The sequence below is a fragment of the Alexandromys fortis genome, unplaced genomic scaffold (assembly GCF_014885135.2).
Source record: "Alexandromys fortis isolate MF-2015 unplaced genomic scaffold, M_Fortis_MF-2015_v1.1 scaffold_195, whole genome shotgun sequence".
NCBI classification, from domain to species: Eukaryota; Metazoa; Chordata; class Mammalia; order Rodentia; family Cricetidae; genus Alexandromys; species Alexandromys fortis.
In genome coordinates, this window is record NW_026068105.1 from 1,238,086 (window position 1) to 1,261,623 (window position 23,538).

At 41.2% G+C, this 23,538-nt stretch overlaps 1 protein-coding gene across 3 annotated transcripts in view; it reads left to right on the top strand.

The window, feature by feature from the left end:
- The first annotated feature begins 3,908 nt into the window (after nucleotides 1-3,908).
- Mid2 (midline 2) overlaps nucleotides 3,909-23,538 on the top strand; it is a 100,838-nt gene continuing 81,208 nt past the window's right edge. For 2 of the 3 annotated variants that reach the window (XM_050124043.1, XM_050124045.1), the window contains exons 1-2: nucleotides 4,153-4,621; nucleotides 17,133-17,848. In XM_050124043.1, coding sequence (XP_049980000.1) covers nucleotides 4,618-4,621; nucleotides 17,133-17,848 — 720 coding nt within the window. In that variant the 5' untranslated portion in view covers nucleotides 4,153-4,617. Of the gene's footprint in view, nucleotides 3,991-4,152; nucleotides 4,622-17,132; nucleotides 17,849-23,538 lie in introns of those variants that run through there. The other variant, XM_050124044.1, reaches the window with a different exon arrangement.

The following is a 23,538-nucleotide window of genomic DNA, read 5'->3' on the forward strand; positions in this document are numbered from 1 at the left end:
TGCTTCTTTTGAGAGCAGTATAAGGTCTCCTTCTGCAGAAGCAATGATGCTCTTGTACAACAAAATCACCCTTCTATGATTTTTTTCCCTTCTGGAACAGACTGGCCTCTGTGCTGGTCTCCGAAGAAAGTATCTGGAGCCACTCCCTCCCCCTTACATTCTCAGCTGGAAAAAAATAGCCCATGAGCTGTCCCTTTCATACTGTGGGCCTGTGGTGTGGTAAGTCTGCTTCAGATTAATTCAATTAAACACCTCCGGCTGCATCTGTTAGACACCCTTTTTTATGGGCCAGATTTATTTTAATAGGATCAACATATGTTATATACAAAGGTAACTATTAAATAATTATAAACAAATAATTGCATCACACTCCAAGCCAGTTTTGCATCTCCTGCCAGATACAAAACATTTACTTTAATAAATTTACAGTGAGCAATTTGCATAAAACCGTTGAAAGTGGGGATATTTTCAAAGCAGCTGCTTATGTGATATGATTAAGCGAAATCTTCCCATCCCCCATTCCCACCCACACAAGCCATTAGTCATTCCTTTGAATTAATACATTGAAGGCCTCTGTTAAAATTAAAATATTATCTCCTAATAGAGAGACAAATGAAGCTATTAACATTTAGCTTGAGTTAGTTGATTGAATTCCTTAATCACTTAGCAAGGTCTTTTGTGAAAGGGACCCAGCAGCTGTTAAGTTTTGAGGAGGGAAAGGAAAGGTCCAGAACATTCCCTTGGGAGGAAAGACAGGGTTAGGGAGTTCTGTACAGAGCTCTGGGAAGTTGGGGGCGCTTTCTGAAGCACTGGAATCTCAGGTGCCAGGGAGATGGCTAAAATACAAAGGATAGGATCATTTCTAAAGGGTGAGAAAAGCCATTAAAAGCAAATCTCCTTTGCTGTCGGTTCTGCCAAGAGTGGGCTAGCTTTGTGCAGGTAGACCCCTAATGTAAGTGGCCATTTCTTTACATTTTAGAAAAGTCTCCATTGTTCTGTGGGGATCTTATCAAGAGAGACTGAAGAACAATTCACAGGGCTCAACAGATTTCTCTCTTCAATTTGTGACTCAACATTTTTTTTGGTAGATATACTTTTTTGGTTTTGTTTTAAACGATCAAAGAACATTCTCTTTTGGGGGGGGATATTGGAGACAGCGTTTCTTTGTAATTGTTCTGCTTTCCTGGAATTCACTCTGTAGAAGAAGTTGCCTTAAATTCAGAGATCTGCCTTCCTCAGCCTCCTGAGTGCTGGGATTAAAGGTGTGTGCCACTATGCTTGGCTCAAAACAGATTCTTAATGCAGGGTATCCAGTTATCAAAAGATTTCCAGAAATACTAGCGTTAGTTTTAGGGTCACTTTGTATACAAGGCATTACTCAGCTCGTCTACACATGTGCGGACACACACGTTTTGTTTACACAAACGCGATGATCTATACTTGTTCAGTATACTTCTTTATTTTCACTTGTTTTCTGTGGTACAATATACATCACGTGCAATTTTTCCTCTTTACTTTTTAGTGCACAATTAGTTGCATTAAGTACTTTCATGAAACAAATTATTTCTAGGAAAATTTCCAAACTCCCAGACAGAAAGCATGTATGCTTTAACCAACTCCTCATTCCCTCCTGCCCCCCACCCTTGTGTAACTTTCATTCTGCTTTCTATCTCTATGATCTTCACTCTTTCCAATTGTTTCTAAAATGTCAATTAAAAAGCTCGAGAAAGACGAAACAGCACATACAGTACTGGATGCTTCCCTGTCATGGTTTGGGTCTGAAACATCCCACACAAAGCTTATGCATTGAAGGCTTTGTCCCCACTGGATCAATCTATGTTCAGAGACGGGCCTTTGGGAATTAACTGGATCATGGCGGCTTTACCCTCTCCCCCCCCCCCATCGATGGATTTGTCCATTGATGCATGTGTGGTTTAAAGGACTATTGGGAGATGGCAGAAACTAGGATGTGGGACCTGGTTCTAGGAAGTAGGCCCTTGGGTGTGTGCCCACTGGGACTTCCTACCCTCCTTTTCCTCCCTCTCTCTCCTTGTTCCTTCCTACTTAACTTCATCCTATAGTTGCTACCATAATGTTCTGCTTCCCTGTAGGCTCCCAAACAGTAGGGCCGGTGACTAGGGACTGAAAATTCTGAAATCATAATCCAAAACAAAGCTTTCCTCCTAAATTGTTTCTCAGATTTTCATCACAGTGACCAAAAGCTGATTGACACTTTTTCCTTCCTCTGGCTGACCTTTAGGTAAGCAATACAATCAGTTTCTGGGGCATCTCTACAGAGAACACATACACATATACAAAATGCCTCCTTCCTTTTCTTGCTACTAGTAGCATAGCACACCCAGTTTTGGACTTACCTTTTTTTTTACCAACAGCCTAGGCCTCTCAGCAGGCAGACTGACTCCAGACAAATGTATATAGAGATCTATACACACCAAATTGCATATATTTTAACATTTATGTTGTGTATTTGCCCACCCTGTTATGCCAGAATCAGCAGATTTCTGACTCATTAACTTAAAAAAAATCAACTGTTTCCTTGTGTCAAAAGTCCCATGGCATGGAATGTACCCATCTGACCATTTTGCAGGATACAGTAATACTATTGACTTTACACAACAAATCTTTAGAACTGCCCTCATCACTTTCTTTTGCATTTTTTTTCTGATGGATAGTCATGTTGACCATCTTATTATCTGCTATTCTTTCCCTTTTTGAGAAATACCCATCCCACTTATCCTTCGCCCATTTTAAAACACAGGACTTCTTTATATGTTTGAGATAATAAGTCCTTATTATATACCGGCTTCAAATATTTTCTACCCTTCCCACCTGTGTTGATTGTGTATTCTGCTGTGTAGGCGTTGGGTGCTACGCAGTCTCATTTGTCATTTGCTTTTGTTGTCTGTGCTTTGGGTATGACACATTGGCTTTTACATCTCTCAGTGCTGTCCTTCCCTTAAGGTGGCATGGTTGGGTTTTTCCTTTCCTTTCCACCCCAGAGTTCTCTAGCACACCGTGTAACAGCGCTGTTGGCTGACTGCTATTGGTTCATTGAGGGGACACACCCAGCTACCTTCATTTTTTTTTTTTTTCTGGATTTGTTCCCAAGCACAGTAATAGAAGGCTCTTGTGAGAAGGGCTGTTTTCTTATTGCTTTCCCCGTCTCTCTTTTTGAGTGGAGCTCAAAACACTATCTCCCGGAGGCGCTTCCTTCTTTCAACCACCTGAAGTGGGGCTGTGGTCTTTGAGCCAATGGTAGGTCAATAGGCAGGCTGACTCCAGACCAATGGGAGGCTCCTGGGTTCCAAATGGAACAATCGTACTAGGGACGTTGAATTCCCAGATGGCTAGCATCTACCTCGTTGACCTCTTGCTAATGACTGACTGTCTAGTCTTGTTGGTCAAGGATCTGAAGGTGCAAAAGAAACCTTGCCCCCCCCATACGCTTTTAGTAGCTTTAATCCACTCGAACAACTTGTGCCCAAGGCCAATAGAACATAGCCATTCTCCCTTTGTAAAAAAGTAAAAAGGGGTTGGGTTTCCTTCAATTGTCTGCTCTTCTCCTCCACTATTTTTGCTTTACTCTCTAGTTAACTTTGCATCGAGCAGCTTCACCAGTAGGACCTGTGCGGAAGATCCAGGCAGACTCTTCTCATTGGCGGCGCAAAGGCCTTTTCCTTGCTCTAATCAGGGGGTTTGTGGAGGTAGTGGGTGGTAGGTGGAAGAAGAGTTTGGCCATAATCTTCCCCTGCACTTCACACACACAGTACCCACTTGCGGTCTCTCTCTCTCTCTCTCTCTCTCTCTCTCTCTCTCTCTCTCTCTCTCTCTCCCTCTCTCTCCCCCCCACCCACACACACACACACACACACACACACACACACACACACACGCCTGCTCAGGCCCCTTTTCTCTGTGTCTTCCATCAAGATGACAGGGCGCTGGAGAAAAGGCTGCTGGAATCAGCTGGTAGGTACAGTAGTAATCTGAACCCCACCCACCCTCTGCCTTTGCTTGCTCAGGTTTCTCCGGTCACTCCTGCCAGGGGAGAAAACATGTAAGCGCGCCTCCAGAGGAGGGGCTCGGGGAGCTGGGAGTGGCGGGGGCGGCGGAAGGTGAGCCTAGAAAGGTGGCCCAGCGCCCCTTCTGCACGGGCCCCTCCCAGTGCTCCCCTGGGGTGTCAGCTTCGGCTCCACTTGCCCCCACTCCACCCTCCTTTCGAAGGGATTGCCCTTTTTTTTTCCTCTGCGGCGGCGGAAATGACAGTGTGGTGCTGCGGTGGTGTCATGGTGCTGCCTCTGGACTGAGAGGCAAAAACTCTTAAGTTTCGCCCGGGAGACCCAAACGCGGGAACGTCGCGGTCTCCGTGCTGTCCCCTGTGGGGCGCGCGGGCTGGCGGATCCCGGCTGCTGCGCGGCGGCAGCGGCGGCGGCCGCAGCGGCGAAGGCGGGCGGCGGCCTAGAGTGGTGGTGGCGGCGGCGGCAGCGACAGCGGCCCGGGAGCTCGCGCGGGAGCCCCAGCCAGCTTGCTGAGGAGGCCGGCGAGCGCCCGGCGCTCCCAGGAGCACAGAGGAGATGGCTGGCACCCGGGAACAATATGGGTAAAACGTGTCCCCTCGCCGCGGCCCGGGGGGAGAGGGGGGGTCGAGTGTCGCCACCCGCGCAGGGCTTGGGCCCCCGGCTCCGGCTGCTCTTCAGGTGCCGCCGGGGCCGGCGCTGGCCGAGGACACCCGGGATCGGCGGGAAGGGGGGTTGGTTGGGGAGTGGGGGGAGACGGGCAGACGGGATCCGCAAGGCTCCCGGCGGCAGTAGCGGGGGCCCGGGGTGTATGTCACACTGTGGTGACCCGGGTTCCTGCCACTGCCCTCGTGGGAAGGAGTTTGCACTCCTAGATCCCAGGCGGGGGAACGGCCCGGGGCCTCCCGCTTGGCCAGGCCGAGCCGGGAGAAAGCAGTGGAGCGGCTCTCCTGGCGCCCAGGCGTAAGTCTGGGAAAGGGCGCAGCCGCCTTCCCACGCTCCCGCAATCCACGGCGTCCTCGGCCCGGGCGGCGCCCTTAGGTCGGCGGTTTGCTCAGCGGTGCTGGCGCAGCAGCCTGGGATGCTGCTTGTGGACACCCAGCCGGCGGGAGCCCGGGAGAAACTTAATCCCCCTTTTCGCTGGGGGAAGCGATCTTCAAGTCTCTGACTGGGTGGTTCCTTCTTTTTGGCCTAGCTGTGAAAGCAGCGCCGTGGGGGAGAGGGAAAACTTGAGTGTGTCCACAGGACACGCTGCTGCTGAAGCAGGGACATGAGAGGCTTTCCCATTTCGGGCTCGGAAGAATTAAGTAGCTAGCGGCAGAGCAGATTTACTCTAACATTTCTGGTGATGAGCTGGCTTAGGTTATTTCGCACTTCACGTGCCGCACGTTATTTATTTATTTTGGAGGCATTTCTATTTCGAGCAAGAAATTAGGGTCCTGAGACGCTCGGACTCCTCACTTTTCACACTCTTCCGCACTCCTTCGGCAATGTCACTGTTATGCCTCTTCTTTCTGTTACCCTCACAACATTTGCCTTCCAGCTCTCTCCCCAGAGTCCCTGCACTCCCAGCTTTTCGCTAGCAACCTGTGCACATCCAGCAACACAGCTTCTTGCTTTTTGAATCACTTTGCTTTTTTGAATATTTTGGAGGGTGGGGCTGGTGAATGGCAGTTGTGTGTCTCTGAGAGGGAGGATTTATGAAGGAAAACACTGGGGACTATAATAATAGACAACTGTTGTGCATGGATTAATTAATCTGATTCTCAAATTGGACCACAAGGGCTGACAATCCCATTCTACTTCCTCTCCGAAATCGAATCAGTTCTCTGACAATATTAAAATAGGAGATGGGGCTGCCAAATTTGAGAGTTCATATTCCTCACTTCTGCTTATGAAGCTTTTGCTATACCTGGATTACTCCCCCCCCCCGCCCCCAACACACACCTTTTTATCTCCTCCCCAGTCACCACTGCCCTGAGGGGAAAATCAGTCTTTGCTATTTTCGTATATTCCTGCTCAATCAATTAACTTAATACAGATTCATAATGTGAATTAAATTTCTCTTGATTGTTCCTTACAAAACTCGATTCATGTGGTTGAAGCACAAGTCTTGGAGCCAAGAAGATGAGAGAGCCCATTGCAAACGCGGTGCTGCATTGGCTTTACGGCCTTTGGACATTTGTGTGCCCTTTCTTTCACAGCTGCTGCACTTGCAGAAAAGGCATAATATTATGTACTGGGTATTATGAGCATTGGCTTGGCCCTTTGAAGATAAAAGGATTCTATAAACCTCAGCATTATACTTTTCAATGAAAGCACTTCATTTATCCTTTATTGGGCTACTGGGTTGACTGGGTATAAATGGGAACACCAATTTACAGAAACCTTAATTTGCCATTATTAGTCCCCTTGGGATTCAAATTATCATTGTAGTTTGGGCCTTAAGTCAATTTGTTTCACCAAATGTGTGTGCAGCTGAATGGAACATAGACAATTAGGCATAGAAAGTAATGGTGATGATTTTCAGTCGAGTCATAAATCATATTGGCTGCACTCTAACCTAACAATCTGAGTCAGGCTCATTTGAATACACAGCCTCACCCATTTTTAGCCAACATGGGGGGTAGTTAGTTAATGCCCAATAAAAAGTGGCACAGATAGTTTTAGGTCTGGCTGTACAAACATGATTAGCACCTTGCAGCAATGAGTCAATATTTTTAAAAGCACCTTTACTGCACGGAGGCCTCTGCTGGCTGTGTTGAAGCCCCAGACTTGACCCAGTAGTTTGGGCTTATATTTGTCCTATGCTTAACTCTTCTTCCAGCTCCATAGCTAGGACCGGGTGGAGGAAAGTGGTGTAGAGAGTAGGAAGAGCCATGGAGGGCTCTTGCTTCTATTTCCTTTCCTGACTACTAGGATTCCTACCTAGCATGTTGTACCTTGCAAGACCACTTCTGGGAGGCACTGTTGCAAATAGGAGTGACATGGTTGCTTCACAAACAGATCATCTGAACAGTGCAAATTGACTTAGATAAAATTGGTTTGGTTAATCCTTCCTCTAAGAACAAGGCAACTTGCTCCAACTTGTAGATCTTAAAATAGTGTCAGTGGAGTCTCATAATTGCGTCCAACTAGTGTTCTGAGTGGTGAACCTTTCCATTCCCTCCTCCCCTAAAATCTGCTGACACCACAAAAATTGAGACGGAAACTCCAGAAGATTGGTGTGTGTGTGTGTGTGTGTGTGTGTGTGTGTGTGTGTGTTTGATCAATTAGCAAACATCATTGGCTTGGTGAAGAGGAAAGAATACTGGTTTGGTTGTTAGATCCCTTAGAACTGAAATCTCTCTTTCTAAACAGGAAGGTAGAACCCTGAAAGGCAAAGACAGGGATGAGATACAAAATTATATCTCAGATGGCTGTTTTTAGAGATAGCTGTCTTTGTGTGTTCATCATTCAATCTTTATAGATCTTGCTAAATTTCTAGATGTTAACCATGGGACTCAGCTGCTAGAAGAGGCTTGAGGGTGCTCCAACTCCATTTAATGTTGAGTTTTCATTCAGCCTTTTGTACAAAAGAAAGCTTTGCGTCCATGAAGTGCCTTCTTAAGCCGAATGTCCTGATTTGAAGCAGTGTATCATCAAAAATATGAGGTGTAACATGTCCTAATGGATATAATACAGTTCAAGAGGTTTGAAAGATAGCTCCTTAAATTGTGACATTTATTTATTTGTGCGCATGTGTGTGCATATGAACATGCATGTGTGCCATAGCATCCGTGTGGATGTTAGAGGAAAACTTGTGGAAATAAGCTCCTACTTTTCACCACATGGGTTCTGCAGATCAAACTCAGGTCGTCAGTCTCGGTGGCCAGCAATCTTACTTTCTGAGCCATCTCACTCGTCCTAAATATGGTCACTTTTTGAAATTTTGGGACAAAGTCCGCATTGTGCTAAGTGTCTCTATTTCTGGATCCTTAGCAAACACTGTGTTCATCACTGAGTAGTACACAGAGGACGGTAGAAAAGCGCTTCTCTGTGTGTTGAGTCATAGCGTCAAGTGAGAAGTTCAGATGAGTGGAGGCGGGAGAAGAAAATCCTCCTTTATTACTACCCTGTGTAGACTGCTAGTCCCTCTTACCCTCTCTCCTCTCCTCTAAGGGTTAGTATATGCGTCTCTATCCATTTTCAATTACTAAAACTCTGCCGAAAGTTGTCTGTGGGCTGAAGAGGTTCCTGTTCTGCGGCTTTTTCTGTCTGCTGCTTTTTTTCATCTTTTTATTCTTCATGACCGTAATCACATAACATTTTTGGCAGTCAAACTTTCAGGTTCTGTATTTCCCCCTAGAAAGCCTATAAAGTGATGAGGCTACGAGATGGCATAAGATGCTTCAAGTAAACATGGCCGAGGGATTCTGGGGAAAAAAGGTGACAACATCCCACCATCACTTGGTCCATGTGAGGTTTGCCCAAATAGAATATACACTATGATGTTGGTTCAGCATAAATGGGTTAGAAAAGTGTGGGTTCTTGTCCCTCTACAGCACTCTGGTTGCCTGACCTTGGACTTTGTATCAGCCTCTTTCTGCAGGTCAGAGTTCTCTAGTTGATGATGAATAGTATCCTCTGACTCTGGATCATCCTCTTACAGAGACCAGATGATCTGATAACAAACACATTATATAATGAAAACTCTTCCTGAAATCTAAAATCCCAATATTTGCAATTTGCTCTGATAAGAACATAATGTGTAGGCATGGAAGACAATGTTAATTTAGGAAAGAAAAATGTGTAGTGTGTGTGTGTATACAGTCCAGAGATAGAAAAATGGTTTCTAGTCCAGAATCCTCTATCACTTTGTCTATGGCCTTTTGTTCAGTGTTGCTAGGATCCATGTGGTTCCCCGGAGAGTAGAAGCTTGATTTAAAATAGGCCTCTGTTTTCTGTCCCTTGTTACTGATCAGAACTTGGAGTCATCGAAGCCTAACATTCAATAGAATGCCCTACATACATACATTACAAGTTTTATTATGTAAAAATAACTGTCCATCCTGGTAGACCACTAAATACTTTAAAAATCACTGAGTATTTAAAATATATCATTGAAAAAGCAAGGATTGGAAACTCAGCCTTAAGATGGATAAAAATCTGTACTGATAGCATAAGTAAAGATGTTTGTTATTCATTTGTTCCCCAACCTTATAACTTTGCCAGTGTAATCTGTATTAAGATAATGGTGTTATGAATCATACTTACAATTCTTGTTAAACATAGGTTACCTCAGCAAATCCATTTTTGGTTACTTCAATTAATCATTTTTAAAATAATATTTTTATTTCTCGAAATTTTTATATTTATACAATATATTTTGATCATACTTGGATTAATCTTTTGTACTTACAGCAGACTTAGGATTTTTGGTTTTGCTAGTTTGCTATTCGTTTTAATGATTACTACATTAAACAAAATATACAAAGTGTTAGATTTAGGAGCTAATTATTGGAAGGCAGTAGCATTAAATTCATGTACTATAAAATGCTAATTAGGCTTTGATACCTATTAGGCAGAAACTGGATCAGGTCTCTGTATCAGTCAATAATTAACCTCCAGTTCTGAGTTCTCTCAGTGTGGGAAGGAAGCCTAAAAGAAAACAGTAGAGATAATTTTTCCCTCAGGAGGACCCTAGCCTAAATGTGAAGACATATGAGCATCACAAACACTACAGATAAACCCATGATTTTCCTGGGATTTTATGAGAAGTGTAATTGTCCTCTATCATGTCAATTATGTGTTTGGGATGACTTTCCAAAGGTTATTAGCTTGTAAAACAGTGTTCTGGGTGTATCACGTGTGAATGTGTAATGCAAATAAATGTAATTTAAAAACAGGTTAATTTATTTTATCCTCATTGGATCATCACAAGAGCCTATGCTATGCATATGGAAGATGCTCTTAATTAAAGTGGTAAAGAAACTATGGTCTAAAGAATTTGAATGTTTTACATAGCAACACTAAGCTAGTACTGTTTAGATATAAGACCTTAAGAAGACTCTATTATAAGAATGAAATAATGGTTTTTAAAGCTATAAAACTACTATATAAAGATGGGATTATTCTTATAATTAATTATGGTCATTGACAACCTACCCAATATCCATTTTGTCTTCTATTTGAGTCCTTGTCATATAAAATATAGAAAATTCTATATACTGACTATTTTTATGTTAGAATTTTTTTGACAGTTGCTTTCTAACCCAGACTGGCTTTTAAATCATTATATAGATTAGGCTGTCCTTGAACTAACTTGGGATCCTCTTGCTTCAGCTTCCCAAGTGCTGGAATTATAGCCATGTACCAACATGGGGGGGCCAAATTATCTTTTCTGAACTTGAATGAGTTATTCACTAATCATAAAGTTCTTATATTTGGTTGTTTTCTTTTTCAGTTCCAGAAGATGTTTTCATTAGTTGATATTTACAAGGGATTACCCCCACCTTTACTTGTTCACTGAAACATTCATTCTGTCTTCCTTGAGGTACAGCACAGGGTAAATACATCTACTATACTTCACATTCGCTTAGTCAAGGGACAGTCATACACCTTGTCTGTCTTTAGTTCCTTCTTATCCTGTTTAGTTACTCTTGTAAATAAAATTCATGGTTTTAGGAGCTAGTTTATAGCACCCAGACATCCTTTTGCATGATGATAAATAGAAAGAACTCTATAATAACTGGATCTAGCTCTATAATAAATGTGATCTAGAAAGCATTGAAAGGATCATCTGGTGATTCTAGTTCAACCTGAACAGCAGTTTGCCCTTGAAGAAACAGACTAAGCTTGGACTTATTTGTTTGTCCTCCGGGGTATTTTCAGGAATATCTCATGGGTAGTTAATGCTAATATCCTGAAAGGTTAAAGCTAATATCCCAAAGGATAGTTTTTGCATTACTACTTTTGAAAAATAAATCTCTATCTCGCTTTTTTTCAATCTACAGCCCAGAGGTGAGGCTTGGTTTCACATTTATGGCTTTTCTAGGAAGAAAGGTAGCTTCTAGTTCCTCAGGGAGAGAGAGAGAACTCAGGGCCTTACCCTGAAGATCTAAAAGATGACAGCTACCTAGGATATTAGTTGTGAGGATAAGTAGGTATTTAGGTATGTTCAAACAGCATTGGAAATAATAGAATTCTGTCAAGTGCTGATCATAGCTGCTTGATCATAACCCTTGATCAGAGCTAACTAATGCTAGATTTGGAGGGCAATACTTGAATAAATTTTTCATCTTGTAAGTGTAAAATGTGTTATGTTTTGAATTCTTAATCACTTTAATTGAAGCATTTTCTCTTCCCTATTAGGTAGGAGTTATGGAGAATGACTGTAATTTTAGCACTTGGAAGGCTGAGGCAAGAGGATTGTTTTGAGCTTAACTTAGGCTCAAAACATTGAGACCCTATCTCAACAGGAAGAGAGAGGGGAGGGAGAGAGAGAGAGGCAAGCCCTTTTTGTGTTTCTCTTCAGGCACAGAGCTTTGTCATACCTTACCACTAAGTTTACTTTTGTTAGTAACCCATCCTTCCCCTTTCTTCTTTCTATTTCTTAACAAATCTCAAACTGAAGAGGATAGAAAGTGAAGGTAAACTATGCAGGAACAATTTTCTAGCCGAGAGCCGAAAACCATGTACATTTGTCTATATCCCAGTAACTAAATCATTCGGAAGGGAACTCTAGGTTGTAAGTATATGGATATTTATTTCTTAACATGTCAATTGATTCTACCATTTCATGTATTTCATGAGTACATTTTATGAGCAGCAATTGTGTTTTCTGGGGAAAGCTTTATGATTACGCATCGTTGGGTCCTACTCTATCAGATTCACATGGTGTTGTCTTTAGCACCTTCTAATTCCAAACAAATTAGTGATTCAAAAACTTCCTGAAATTTCTACTCTTTCTCATTGTTTTGTTTTTGTTGTAGACCTTCCTCCACTAAAAGTATTTTGTGATGTAGGTAGGAATTACGTACTTTTAGTGACCATTTCAATATTTTTAAGTGAATAAGAACTAAGGCTCAAGAATTTTCTGACACTTGTTGGAGATTGTAGATGTCTCAGAGTTATTGCCGGCTCTAGACAGGGACTCATTAACCTAGGAAAACAACTTAAAGAAGGGTGGTGGTGCAGACCTGTAGTTCCACCACTAAACAGGTAAAACAGGAGAATCAGGAGCTCAACGTTACCATTAGCTACATAGTGAGTTCAAAGCCTCCTGAGATACATGAGACCCTATCTGAAAAAAATAGAAGCAATCCACCCAGTAGAGTTATGGGTACTACATAAGCACACAATTTACAATATTTTAATACTTTATAGTACGTAGCTATATAATTTGCTGAGTTTGACTATCTCTTTAAAAACTGAGATATGGTTCACATACCGTAATCATCACCATTTTAAAGTATGCAGCCTAATGGTTTCAAATATAGTTAAAAAAAAAAAGACAAACAAACTTGTGTAGCCATCCCGTTATCTAGCTCCAGACCACTGTTAAAATCTCAGAAAGTCCATACATATTCGTAGTCACACCCACTCCCTCCCTCCTCTAGGCCTTGATTGCTATTATGTTTTCTATTGCTATGCGTTTCCCTATTCTAGGTATTTCATATAAAGGGAATCACACAATATACTACATTTCTGTATTGGCTTCTTTTATTTGGAAGTATATTTTAAAGTAGTATCCATATTGCAGTATCCATCAATATTCCATTTGTTTTTGTAGCCAAATAAAATTCTGTATTATGAATAAACCATGTTTTGATCATTCATGGTGACTCTGAATATTGCTGCTGTGAACTTTGGTGTGTATGAGCTTTTGAATGAACACGTTTTTTTATTTTATTCAGTACATACCTAGGAGTGGAATTGCTTGATCAGATTTACATTTAACTCCAGAGGAAATGCCAAACTATTTCCCAAAGCAGCTGCACCATTTTACATTCGTGCCAACAATATATATGAGCGTTTCAATTTCTTCACATCCTGGCAGACACTCGCTGCTTTCCCTTTTGTTTGTTTGCTTTGTATTATTACAGCTATTCTAGTGTGTTTGTTTGTTTTGCATTTCCCTAATGGCTAATGATGTTGGGTATCTTTTCATGTGTTTTCTGCCTATTTGTTTATCTTCTTTGGAAGATCCTTTGCCTTTTCATTCTGCTGGTGGTGGTGTTTATAGCCCTAAAGTATTAAATTTGGATGAAGTAGCATTTATTTGTACTGGTTGTTTGTGCTTTTGCTGTGATCTAAAAAATCATGTTGTTTAATCTAAGTCATCTCAGATTTACAGGAATCTTTTCTTCAAAGGCATTTATTTACTCTTTTGATTCTTATACTTAGATGATAGATTCATCTTCATTTATTCATCTTGTAGACTGAGGTTTTTTTGTAGCCCAAGATCTCAACTATGTAGTCCCGAGTGGCCTTGAACTCACTATGATCCTCTCCTCTCACCTCCCAAGGGCTGGGGTTACAGGCACATACCACCATGCCTAGTTTGAATTATTGTTGTATGTTGTAAAGTAGGTTTCTAACTTCATTTCTTGTGCATGTGGAGATGAAGTTATCCCAGAACTATTTGTTGGGATTTTTCTTTCTTTGCTGAATTACCCTGGAACCTTTGTCGATTGGCTGTAAATATACAGGCTTATTTCTAGAGGTTTTTATTTTCCTAAGTTTGAACATTTGCTGTGTGATTTGCAAGCAAGTATGACCTTGGGCAAATTGCTTTTTTGTAATGCTAGTACTTATTTTTTAAGAAAACTGTGAAAAAGGTAATAGGTATGGTAATGCTTAGATAATAATGGGGATGGGGAAAATGGAGGATAGTTGCAGAAATGCCGAAACAGGAATAATAATCAGAAGCCTTAATAAATGAGAAATGAGCAAAGAGATGTTTGAGGAACTTGCAAAAATTATTCAATCCCTCAAATTGGCAAAGGGTGTTACTGTGTCTTAATAAAGTGAAGGAGAATGGTGTCCCGGGCATGGTAGTGCATGCCCACCATCCCATCACTTGGGAGGCAGAAGCAGGAAGGTCACATGTTAGAGGTCAGCTTCAGTCTAACGTCAGTGGTCTTCTGTAACCACCCTAACTGGTTGCAATTCTGTAAAAATAATACAAGATATTTAAGGTATAGCTTATTTAGTTATTTTCTGTACTTTGTCTATCCTTTCTGATGTATTTGTTCGTTCGTTTTCAATGTCAGACTTTACTGTTAAGGACACCTCAGAGAGTCCGTTGAAAGCTATGAACAATCCTCTTCAGGTAATAAATGCATACAACAGTCACATGCTCTGCAGACATTTTAGAGCAGGCCCAGAATCCCCTAGTTAAATCTCCTAATTTGATCTTATATAAGGCAATTGTGTCCCAGAATGTGCTTCCCCAAGCTTTATTTCATAGTGAGCTTCAAGAGTTGTATTGATTTTGGAACACATTTTAGGGTTTCATATGAGATTGAAGAGGCAGTTCTCCATACAGAAGCGTTTATACAGCACCCTCTTAAGGCAAGGAACTGTGGCACTTTAACTGATTTTATATAGGTGTCAACATGTGGAAGTGACTTTCAGTATTGCTTCTGACCAACCAAAATAGTTTTTCAACACAGCTATTAGGGACTGCCTGAAGTCCTGGAAGGGGCTGGGATAGAAGTGTAGTGTCAGATGGAGATAGTCCTCGAGGAAGGAGTCAGAGAGGCAGGCAGGTTCAGAGGGACACAGAGAGACAAAAATAGAAGCGGAAGCAGGCCATTTAGAAACCCTCTTAAATAGTTAAGATAACGTCAGCGAAGAAGGTGAGATGATTAGAGTAAAGGTGTGGGGGGAAAAAGCACAGACCTTGGCATGAGACTGGCTTCTGCTTTTGCTTTGTGTTTCTGGTTGACTTACTAGTGACTATGAGCCTCGTTTTCCTAAGTGTGTGATGGGTCTAGTAATAATACTATATCCACATTCCTGAAAGAAGAATGTACACAAAGTACTTAACACAGCGCTCAGAATGCAGTCAAATAATCAATAAATATTATGTACCTTCTTACTTTTAGTTTGAGTCATGCTTTATTGGCCATTATTGAATACCTATTGTCTGCCAGTCACCATGCTAGGAATAAAAATAAAAAATTGTCGATGCTCTCCAGAAGAGGAAGGAGTTAGTTGGAAATATAGGTATGCTAAGGAAAATGTTCTAGAGAAATAATAAACGCGTTCTGGGCTTGGATGGTACCATTCATCATTTGGGGAAATCTGAAAGAGGAAATGGTTGTGTGTATGTGTGTTTTTTTTTGTTTTATATTTTGGTTTTGGTTTTTTTTTTTTTGCATGAATGGTCAGAGAGTATAAGTCCATTTGTGGCCATGTTCAATCTGAGCATCTGAGGGGCATCAGGTGAAATTATCTAAGGAAATAGTCTTACTTTTGTGTGGAAGTTGTGATCTTTATTCTCTAAAAGCATCCAATTGTAACATTTCTATACAAACATGTGTGAATATATTTATAAGAACATGAAAATGATAAAATGAAAATATCACATGTCCCCCTTTAAAAATGTAACTAAACAAACCTTTGAACCTACTAAACTAACTGGGAGTGTCTGCCTTATAAAGAAAACCCTTCCCATTTACAGCACAGTTTACTGTAGGAGGTTCCATTAAATAGCTGGTTAGTCCGGTGCATTGAACAGGATTGATTTAGAAATATCTTTTGTGTATACATTTATTGTACTTAAGTGCTAGATATAATCACCCAGAACTTGTGATTCCTGTCAGAAGATGACTTGCATATCACTAATCAATGACAATATTTGAACAAACACCAGTGCAAGAATCAAATTTAGGGGTCCTGATGGAGATTCCAACACTAGGGAGATGAATAAGACTACTCAAAATCAAAAGATGCCCTTCTCTCTCTTATTAAGAGAATCCACAGTTTCAGTCAGTGAAACATGTTTATATTTGTCCTTAGTGGAAGCTAACAGAATGCTGAGGACACATAACAATCCCTATATGTCCAACTCTGAAATGTCTCTGGGCAAATGCATAAAGTGACAAGCTGGTTGGTTCTGTCAGCTGCGAGATTTCTTGTACTCTCTGGTCCACACTAAAATGAAGGCTACCACATCTGAAGGTTTCTGGCTATTCAACTTGCCAATTTCCATCTAGGTCTTGATTCACATCTAATCATGTGTTAGTAAGCAGGAAAACACGCATGGGGGATGAGATTTGAACAGGCAGGTGCTAGTTGAGAAAGTGTTTAACATCAAATCCAAACTGAAGCCATCATCGTTAGCAGTTGGGTACTAATTCTTCACTACTCAACTTGAGGAAATGTAAGAGTTTTTGAAAGGGAAAGGGAAAACTATTATCTTTTGTCTCTAATGACTCAGTTTACTAGAAATAGGATGAAACAAATTTCCATGTGTGGTAATATGAAGTAATTCAAGTTCACACTCGGAAGAAAAACGTATTATCCTGCACTGAAAACTGCATTTTCCCCAAAGCCGTCTTCTTCTTCTTCTTTTTTTTTTTCATGCGTATGCTTAGAATAAAATCATTTCAGAAAGGCAATAGCTAGTTTGAAATATAGCCTTGTTTTCCTTCCACTGGATGTAAGCTAGGAGCAGCCCTTATATCTTGCCTTGACATGAAATAGAGAACAATATTGGAGAATAGGGACTGAAAAATTTGTAGGGCCTCCAACCCATCACAGTCTCGGTGAAGAGATGTCAGTGGAGAATTTAGAAGAGAGTGATCCATGCCAATTGTGTGAGCTGAGATGGTAATGTTAATCAGGAAACCAAGACACAGAGGTGGCCACTTGCTTCTATTTTTTAGTGAAGGGGAAAAAAATCTCCGGCAAGTGTCTAAAACAAGGTTTGAAGGAGAATGGGGTGTAGAAAGGCTTCCTGATTAATTTCCCGGTAACTCCTATTGCTTAAGCCTCCCTGGGGAGCCTATCAGGCCAAAAGTCTCCATTGGTTACAATATAATTATTCTACAACCACTTTTCCTTTGGAAATGCTTAATGACTCTTACTTTGTATTACTCGCAGGTGAAAGCCCAGCCTCTGCGGTTCTTAATGCCTCAGCAGGATTATTTTCACTAAAGATGGAAACACTGGAGTCTGAATTGACCTGTCCAATCTGCCTCGAGTTGTTTGAAGACCCCCTTCTGCTCCCCTGTGCTCATAGCCTGTGTTTCAGCTGTGCCCATCGCATCTTGGTCTCCAGCTGCAGCTCCGGTGAATCCATCGAACCCATTACTGCATTTCAGTGTCCTACATGCAGGTATGTTATCTCGCTGAATCACCGGGGCCTGGATGGCCTCAAGAGGAATGTGACCCTGCAGAACATTATCGATCGCTTCCAGAAGGCTTCAGTCAGTGGGCCCAATTCTCCAAGTGAGAGCCGTCGGGAGAGGACTTACAGGCCAAGCTCCGCCATGTCTAGTGAGCGAATTGCTTGCCAATTCTGTGAGCAGGACCCTCCGAGAGATGCTGTGAAGACATGCATCACCTGTGAGGTCTCCTACTGTGACCGCTGCCTTCGGGCCACACACCCCAACAAGAAACCCTTCACCAGCCATCGCCTGGTGGAACCAGTTTCAGACACACATCTTCGAGGGATTACCTGTCTGGACCATGAGAATGAGAAAGTGAACATGTACTGTGTATCTGATGACCAATTGATCTGTGCCTTATGCAAACTGGTGGGTCGTCACCGAGACCATCAGGTCGCTTCTCTAAATGATCGGTTTGAGAAACTAAAGGTAAGCAGTATGCATTTTTTTTATTTACTACGTAGTTGTATAGTTAGGAAGTTCTCCAATAACCTAGGTCACTTTTTCTATAGGATAAGTACGTCACCTTCAAGATGTTTTCATGGGGAATAACCTACTTCCTGCAAGTTTTCACTGGAACCTATCTTTTGCACAAGCCTGCTTCTGTGCAATTCTGGGAGAGTAAGCCCATTGCCCACTTGATTAGGGTAACAGCAGTCTCTCTCCTCTGGGACACATTGCACATTACTTATCTTTGCTATGATCTTTCCCTCTCTTCTTTTCAGTATGCGAGTACCTGTGTAGGTGTTCTGCAATTAGCATGTGTGCTAATTTGCATACGTTTGGGTGGGTCTCTGTGGAGGTGTGGGTGGAAGTGTCTGAGTGTATCTATGTAGATAAGAGATTGGTGGAGAACATTAGTACACGTGTTTGCAAGGGCTGAGGATGTGGCTTGGTAAAGTGCTTGCCAAGCAAGCGCCAAGTCCCTGAGTTCTATTTCCAGCTCTGTAAAAACAACAACAAAAATGCCTAGTCAGTACAGCAAAGGAAACAATGCTTGGCATTACGAAATGGCATTGATCAGTTAACACAGAACTAATTCTTATATATACCAATGTATCACCAAGTCAGGAGGTGTGACCAAATGCCTGAACTAAAAATGTAAACTGAAAAGCAATGACTGTCAACCTAGTGTTCCATTTTGTGCCCGCATTTGGTATTTTCGGCCCAGGCTAAAACAGTCGTTTGCAGTCTCCATCTTATAAGTTTCCAGTCTTTGATGTGTGTCCAGCGGGCAGTTTTGTGAAGTTATGTTAAATGATATCTGTTCGCAAATCTGAGTACCTAGTTTTAAAAGTCTTCTTCCCTCACTTTCACGTTCACCTATGTCATATCTCGCAAACTGTTCTATTCCTATTGTCTTCCTGATATGTGGTGTCATTTTTCTCAAGAAGGAAGCCACTTACCATAGATTCAGACAAAACAGAATGTCTAGAGCTGGCTTTGGCAACGTATATACTAAAGTTGGAGTGAAAAGAGAAGATTGATTAACATGGTCCCGGTGAAAGGATAAGGTGAAGCTGTCCATATTTTTCTATGATTGGAATATATTGTATAAAAATTACTTTTAATTAAAAACATTTAGATTTGGTAATGTCTGAGGACTTCCACAGGACTAATACCTGTAGTGTACACTACATGGCTGTCTTATTAAAATTAAATGTATAATTCTCCACATTGCTATAACAATTGTTATTTCCTTCAATGACTATTATATTATCACACACTTAATTATAATGTGTTCAGTTTAAAATAAAATGAAATCTAACAAAAATCAAATGTTTAAATGAACAGTAAGATTGGCACCCTGAAATAGAGCCTACACACATACACAAGCTAGAAGAAAGGCCCTGGCTATATGTAAGGAGAGCAGGAAGGCAATGGCAGTTCTGACATAATCTGGTCAGCTATTATTCAAATTTATATTAAAATAGGTGTCGGTAATAAGGGCAACAGCACTCAGAATAGGGTATATTTTTATCTGTAATTTATTGCAACACAGCATTTAGAGTGTTGGTTTGTGCCTCTTTTCATAACTATTTGTTTCCAATACACAACCTCTTCTCAGCTTTTTGGTTAAGAGCAAGTGGTCTCAGTTTGGTATGCCAGACTTTCTTGAGTTCCCAGGGAAAGTCTTATCCCCTCTGAGGAGCAAACAGAGGGTGGGAAGGTGGAAGGGAAAAGGGGAAAAGGGGGAGGGGTGAAAGAAGGGGGGACTGGGGTGGTATGTAAAATGAAAAATAAATTTTTAAGATAAGAAAGAGCAAGTACATACCTAATGTATATAAAAGTCAATGGCAATCTTTTGATTTTAGCTGGTGATCCTTTCATCCTTGTGGGGCTGCTGAGGGGAAGGTTATTGGCTTCAGCTCTTGGAGTCAACAAACTGTTAGGTTATGTGCCTAGTCTAGTCGAAGCCTTCCTCTTTGAAGTTTCATAAACTGAGACTCTGTTACACAAAGTGATTTGCTTAGCAGACCTGTTTAGTAATTGGGCTGGAACTGAAAACCAGTCTCCAGGCAGAGTCAACTGTCCCCCCCCCCCCACACACACAGTTGCCTGCCTATTACACTGTTGTTTCCCCTCTGAAATCTGACTTCAACTTAACTCTATGCTCCAACAGCTACGCATTCCCTAGGCCCCGATACATGATTAACAGCATCAGGAAAAGCACACAATTACATAATGTTCAGCTTCACAATGGCAAAAGATGGGGATGGGTTGTAAGAAGAGTGAGGGATATGGAGAAGATGGAGCAATCACTGCCAAATATTTTCAGGTGTTAGAATCATAATCAGGCATCGGCCTTAAAAACTATTCCAGGCAGAAATACCGGCATCCATATGTACTGCTGAGATAACAAAGAGACTGGGAAGAGGAAGCCTGGATCTCCAGAACACTGGCTACTTGAAAATAGCTGAAAACATGGGGTGATTGATCAGGCATTTGGCAACATGCAGCACAAGTCCCTGTATCCAGGGCTGGGGAAACACAAGTGTATTTATAAAAAGATGCCGTAGCCTGTGACTAATCAGTAATTTTTGGAGAAAGAGTGGCTATATTTTTTGACAGTTTCCCTTTAATTTTTAGGAAATGTGCAGAAAAGTCTGTTTATAAATTAAATGGAAACTATTTTTGCTCATTTTTGGATAGAGACTGGAAACAACTGAATCATTCCCAACTGTGTGGTTTGTTATGTTGTCTGGAACATCTAGGACTTTGGAAAGAAGGAGGTGCTGTGCATGTGAGTGTGCATGTGTTTGTTTGTGTATGTGTGAGGAGGGGTATAAGAGAGGGGCTGAGGGAGGAAGGGAAGGTCAGGGAGAGACAGAGAGAGGGAGGGAGAGTTGGGGGGAGGGGGACTTGGAGAATTTACCCAATCCAGTGCCAAGTGGGAAAGGATATTAGTTCTTCACATTAAACAGAGAAGAAGCCTGACCTTTTTCCTTTTTTAAATTATTTTTATTGGGCTGTATATTTCCCCACTCCTCTCCCTTCTACTCCCCTCCCCTTCCACCCTCTCCCATGGTCCCCATGCTCCCAATTTACTCAGGAGATCTTGCCTTTTTCTACTTCCCATGTAGATTAAATCCATTTATGTCTCTCTTAGGGTCCTCATTGTTGTCTAGGTTCTCTGGGATTGTGAATTGTAGGCTGATTTTCTTTGCTTTATGTCTAAAAGCCACTTATGAGTGAGTACACATGATATTTGTCTTTCTGAGTCTGGGTTACCTCACTCAATATGATGTTTTCTAGATCCATCCATTTGCCTGCAAATTTCAAGATGTCGTTATTTTTTTCTGCTGTGTAGTACTCTATTGTGTAAATGTACCACATTTTCCTTAGCCATTCTTCGGTCAAGGGGCATTTAGGTTGTTTCCAGGTTCTGGGATATGTCAAACAGTGCTGCTATGAACATAGTTGAGCACATGTCCTTGTGGTACGATTGAGCATCCTTTGGGTATATACTCAAAAGTGGTATTACTGGGTCTTGAGGTAGGTTGTTTCCTACTTTTCTGAGAAATCGCCATACTGATATACAAAGGGGCTGTACCAGCTTACACTCCCACCATCAATGCAGGAGTGTTCCCTTTACCCCACAACCTCTCCAGCATAAGTTGTCATCAGTGTTTTTTATCTTGGCAATTCTTACAGGTGTAAGATGGAATCTCAGAGTTGTTTTGATTTGCATTTCTCTGATGACTAAGGATGTTGAGCATTTCCTTAAATATCTTTCAGCCATTTTAGATTCCCCTGTTGAGAGTTCTATGTTTAGGTGTGTGCCTCATTTTTTATTGAATTATTTGTTCTTTTGATGACCAATTTCTTGAGTTCTTTGTATATTTTGGAGATAAGCCCTCTGTCCAATGTGGAGTTGGTGAAGATCTGCTGTTTTGTCTTGTTGCTTTACAGAAGTTTCTCAGTTTCAGGAGGTCCCATTTATTGTTTCTCTCACTGTCTCTGCTGCTGGGGTTCTATTTAGGAAGTGGTCTCCTGTGCCAATGCATTCAAGTGTACTTCCCATTTTCTCTTCTATGAGGTTCAGTGCTCCTGGTTTTATGTTGAGGTCTTTGATCCATTTGGACTTGAGTTTTGTGCATGGCGATAGATATGGATCTATTTTCATTCTTCATGTTGTTATCCAGTTATGTTAGCACCATTTGTTGAATATGAGAAGCCTGACTTTTAATGCCATAAGCAATACTTTGTGGTTAATTAAAAAATTAGAAATCATTTATGATTATTCACTTGATTTCTTCCTAAGGAGAATGGAGAAAGCCAGGCAGCTGGCAGAGGCTATGTGGGAAATGGGTTAAGCATATTCCTCTGGTCTGAGACTGTCATAAAAGGGCAAGGATGATAGTATATACCCCCATACACACACACACACACACACACACACACCTGACTTATGGTCAATAACTGATGCAATGTTTATTTTTACTTTTTGACTTGGGGGCTTCACTTTTGGCCTTTTATAACTACTTTTTCTGTATAGCCTCCTTGACTATGGTTAGTGACCTGTAATGTTCAAGAAAACGCAGGCAAACCATAACAGTATAGAAGAAAGGAGAAGAAAGGTCAGAGGAACTAGAAGCGAGCTTGATTTTTGAACATGTCCTCAAAATGAAGTTGAGGACTTGGAGGGGTACTTATATAATGGTTTATGTTCTTATTTGTTTAGTCTGCATGTAGGGTTGTGGTTCAGGACACATGATCTTTAGAAGACTTCCAGTGGCTTAATTAATTTAAACAATACTCATGATCCTGACAGTTACATGTACCTTAGTTCATGATACAGGCCATCATTTTATAAAATTGCTTCACAATTCAGAATTTCCATTTATAACAGTTCCTCCCCTTATTAAAGACTAATATTATTATATTATCTAATGTTGGCTTTATATATAGAAGCCAATTTCAGTGGCTTTCTTTTACTAATCGACTTGATAGTCTAAAATCTGATTTTTATCAGTTACTGCTCATTTACATTTTCCCCTCACAACTCTCCAATTTGCCAGGTTCATCTACTCAGATGAGCTTCTTACCTGTGAACTGAACATCCAGCCTTTTTTTCTCACTACTTTCATCGGTGTTCTTTTTTTTTGACCTGCTCAGGAACTCTACTGGTTTTTTAGAGCCCAAGCCAATCCCTTCAAATCTGCTCCAACATACTCCAGAGACATCATAGTTCCTTGAGGCCAGATACAATGTCTTTGTTTCTTCAATATCCTCTTTAGTGTCCACCCAGCAGATGTACATAATATATCCTTAAGAAATACAAATAAATTATGCCTTCAGAATGATATGGGGTTTTTTGTTCTATTTTGAGGCAAGGTTTTGTTATGTAACATAGACTGACCTTGAATTCACAGTCTTCCTGAATGTGCTTCCTGGGTGCTAGCATTATAGATAAGAGCCACCATGCCCAGATTTAGAATTACTTTGTAAGAAGTATACTAGAGCCCAGATTAATTTGGTTCTCTTCTTAGTAGATACAAACGATTCTTACCATTAGGAATACCTTGGAAGTCTGAAAATGCCTTCTGTGGACTACTGGCAATTTTCAGGTACAGAGAATGAGCGAAAGCATGAGATGCCCTTAATTTTATGTGCCT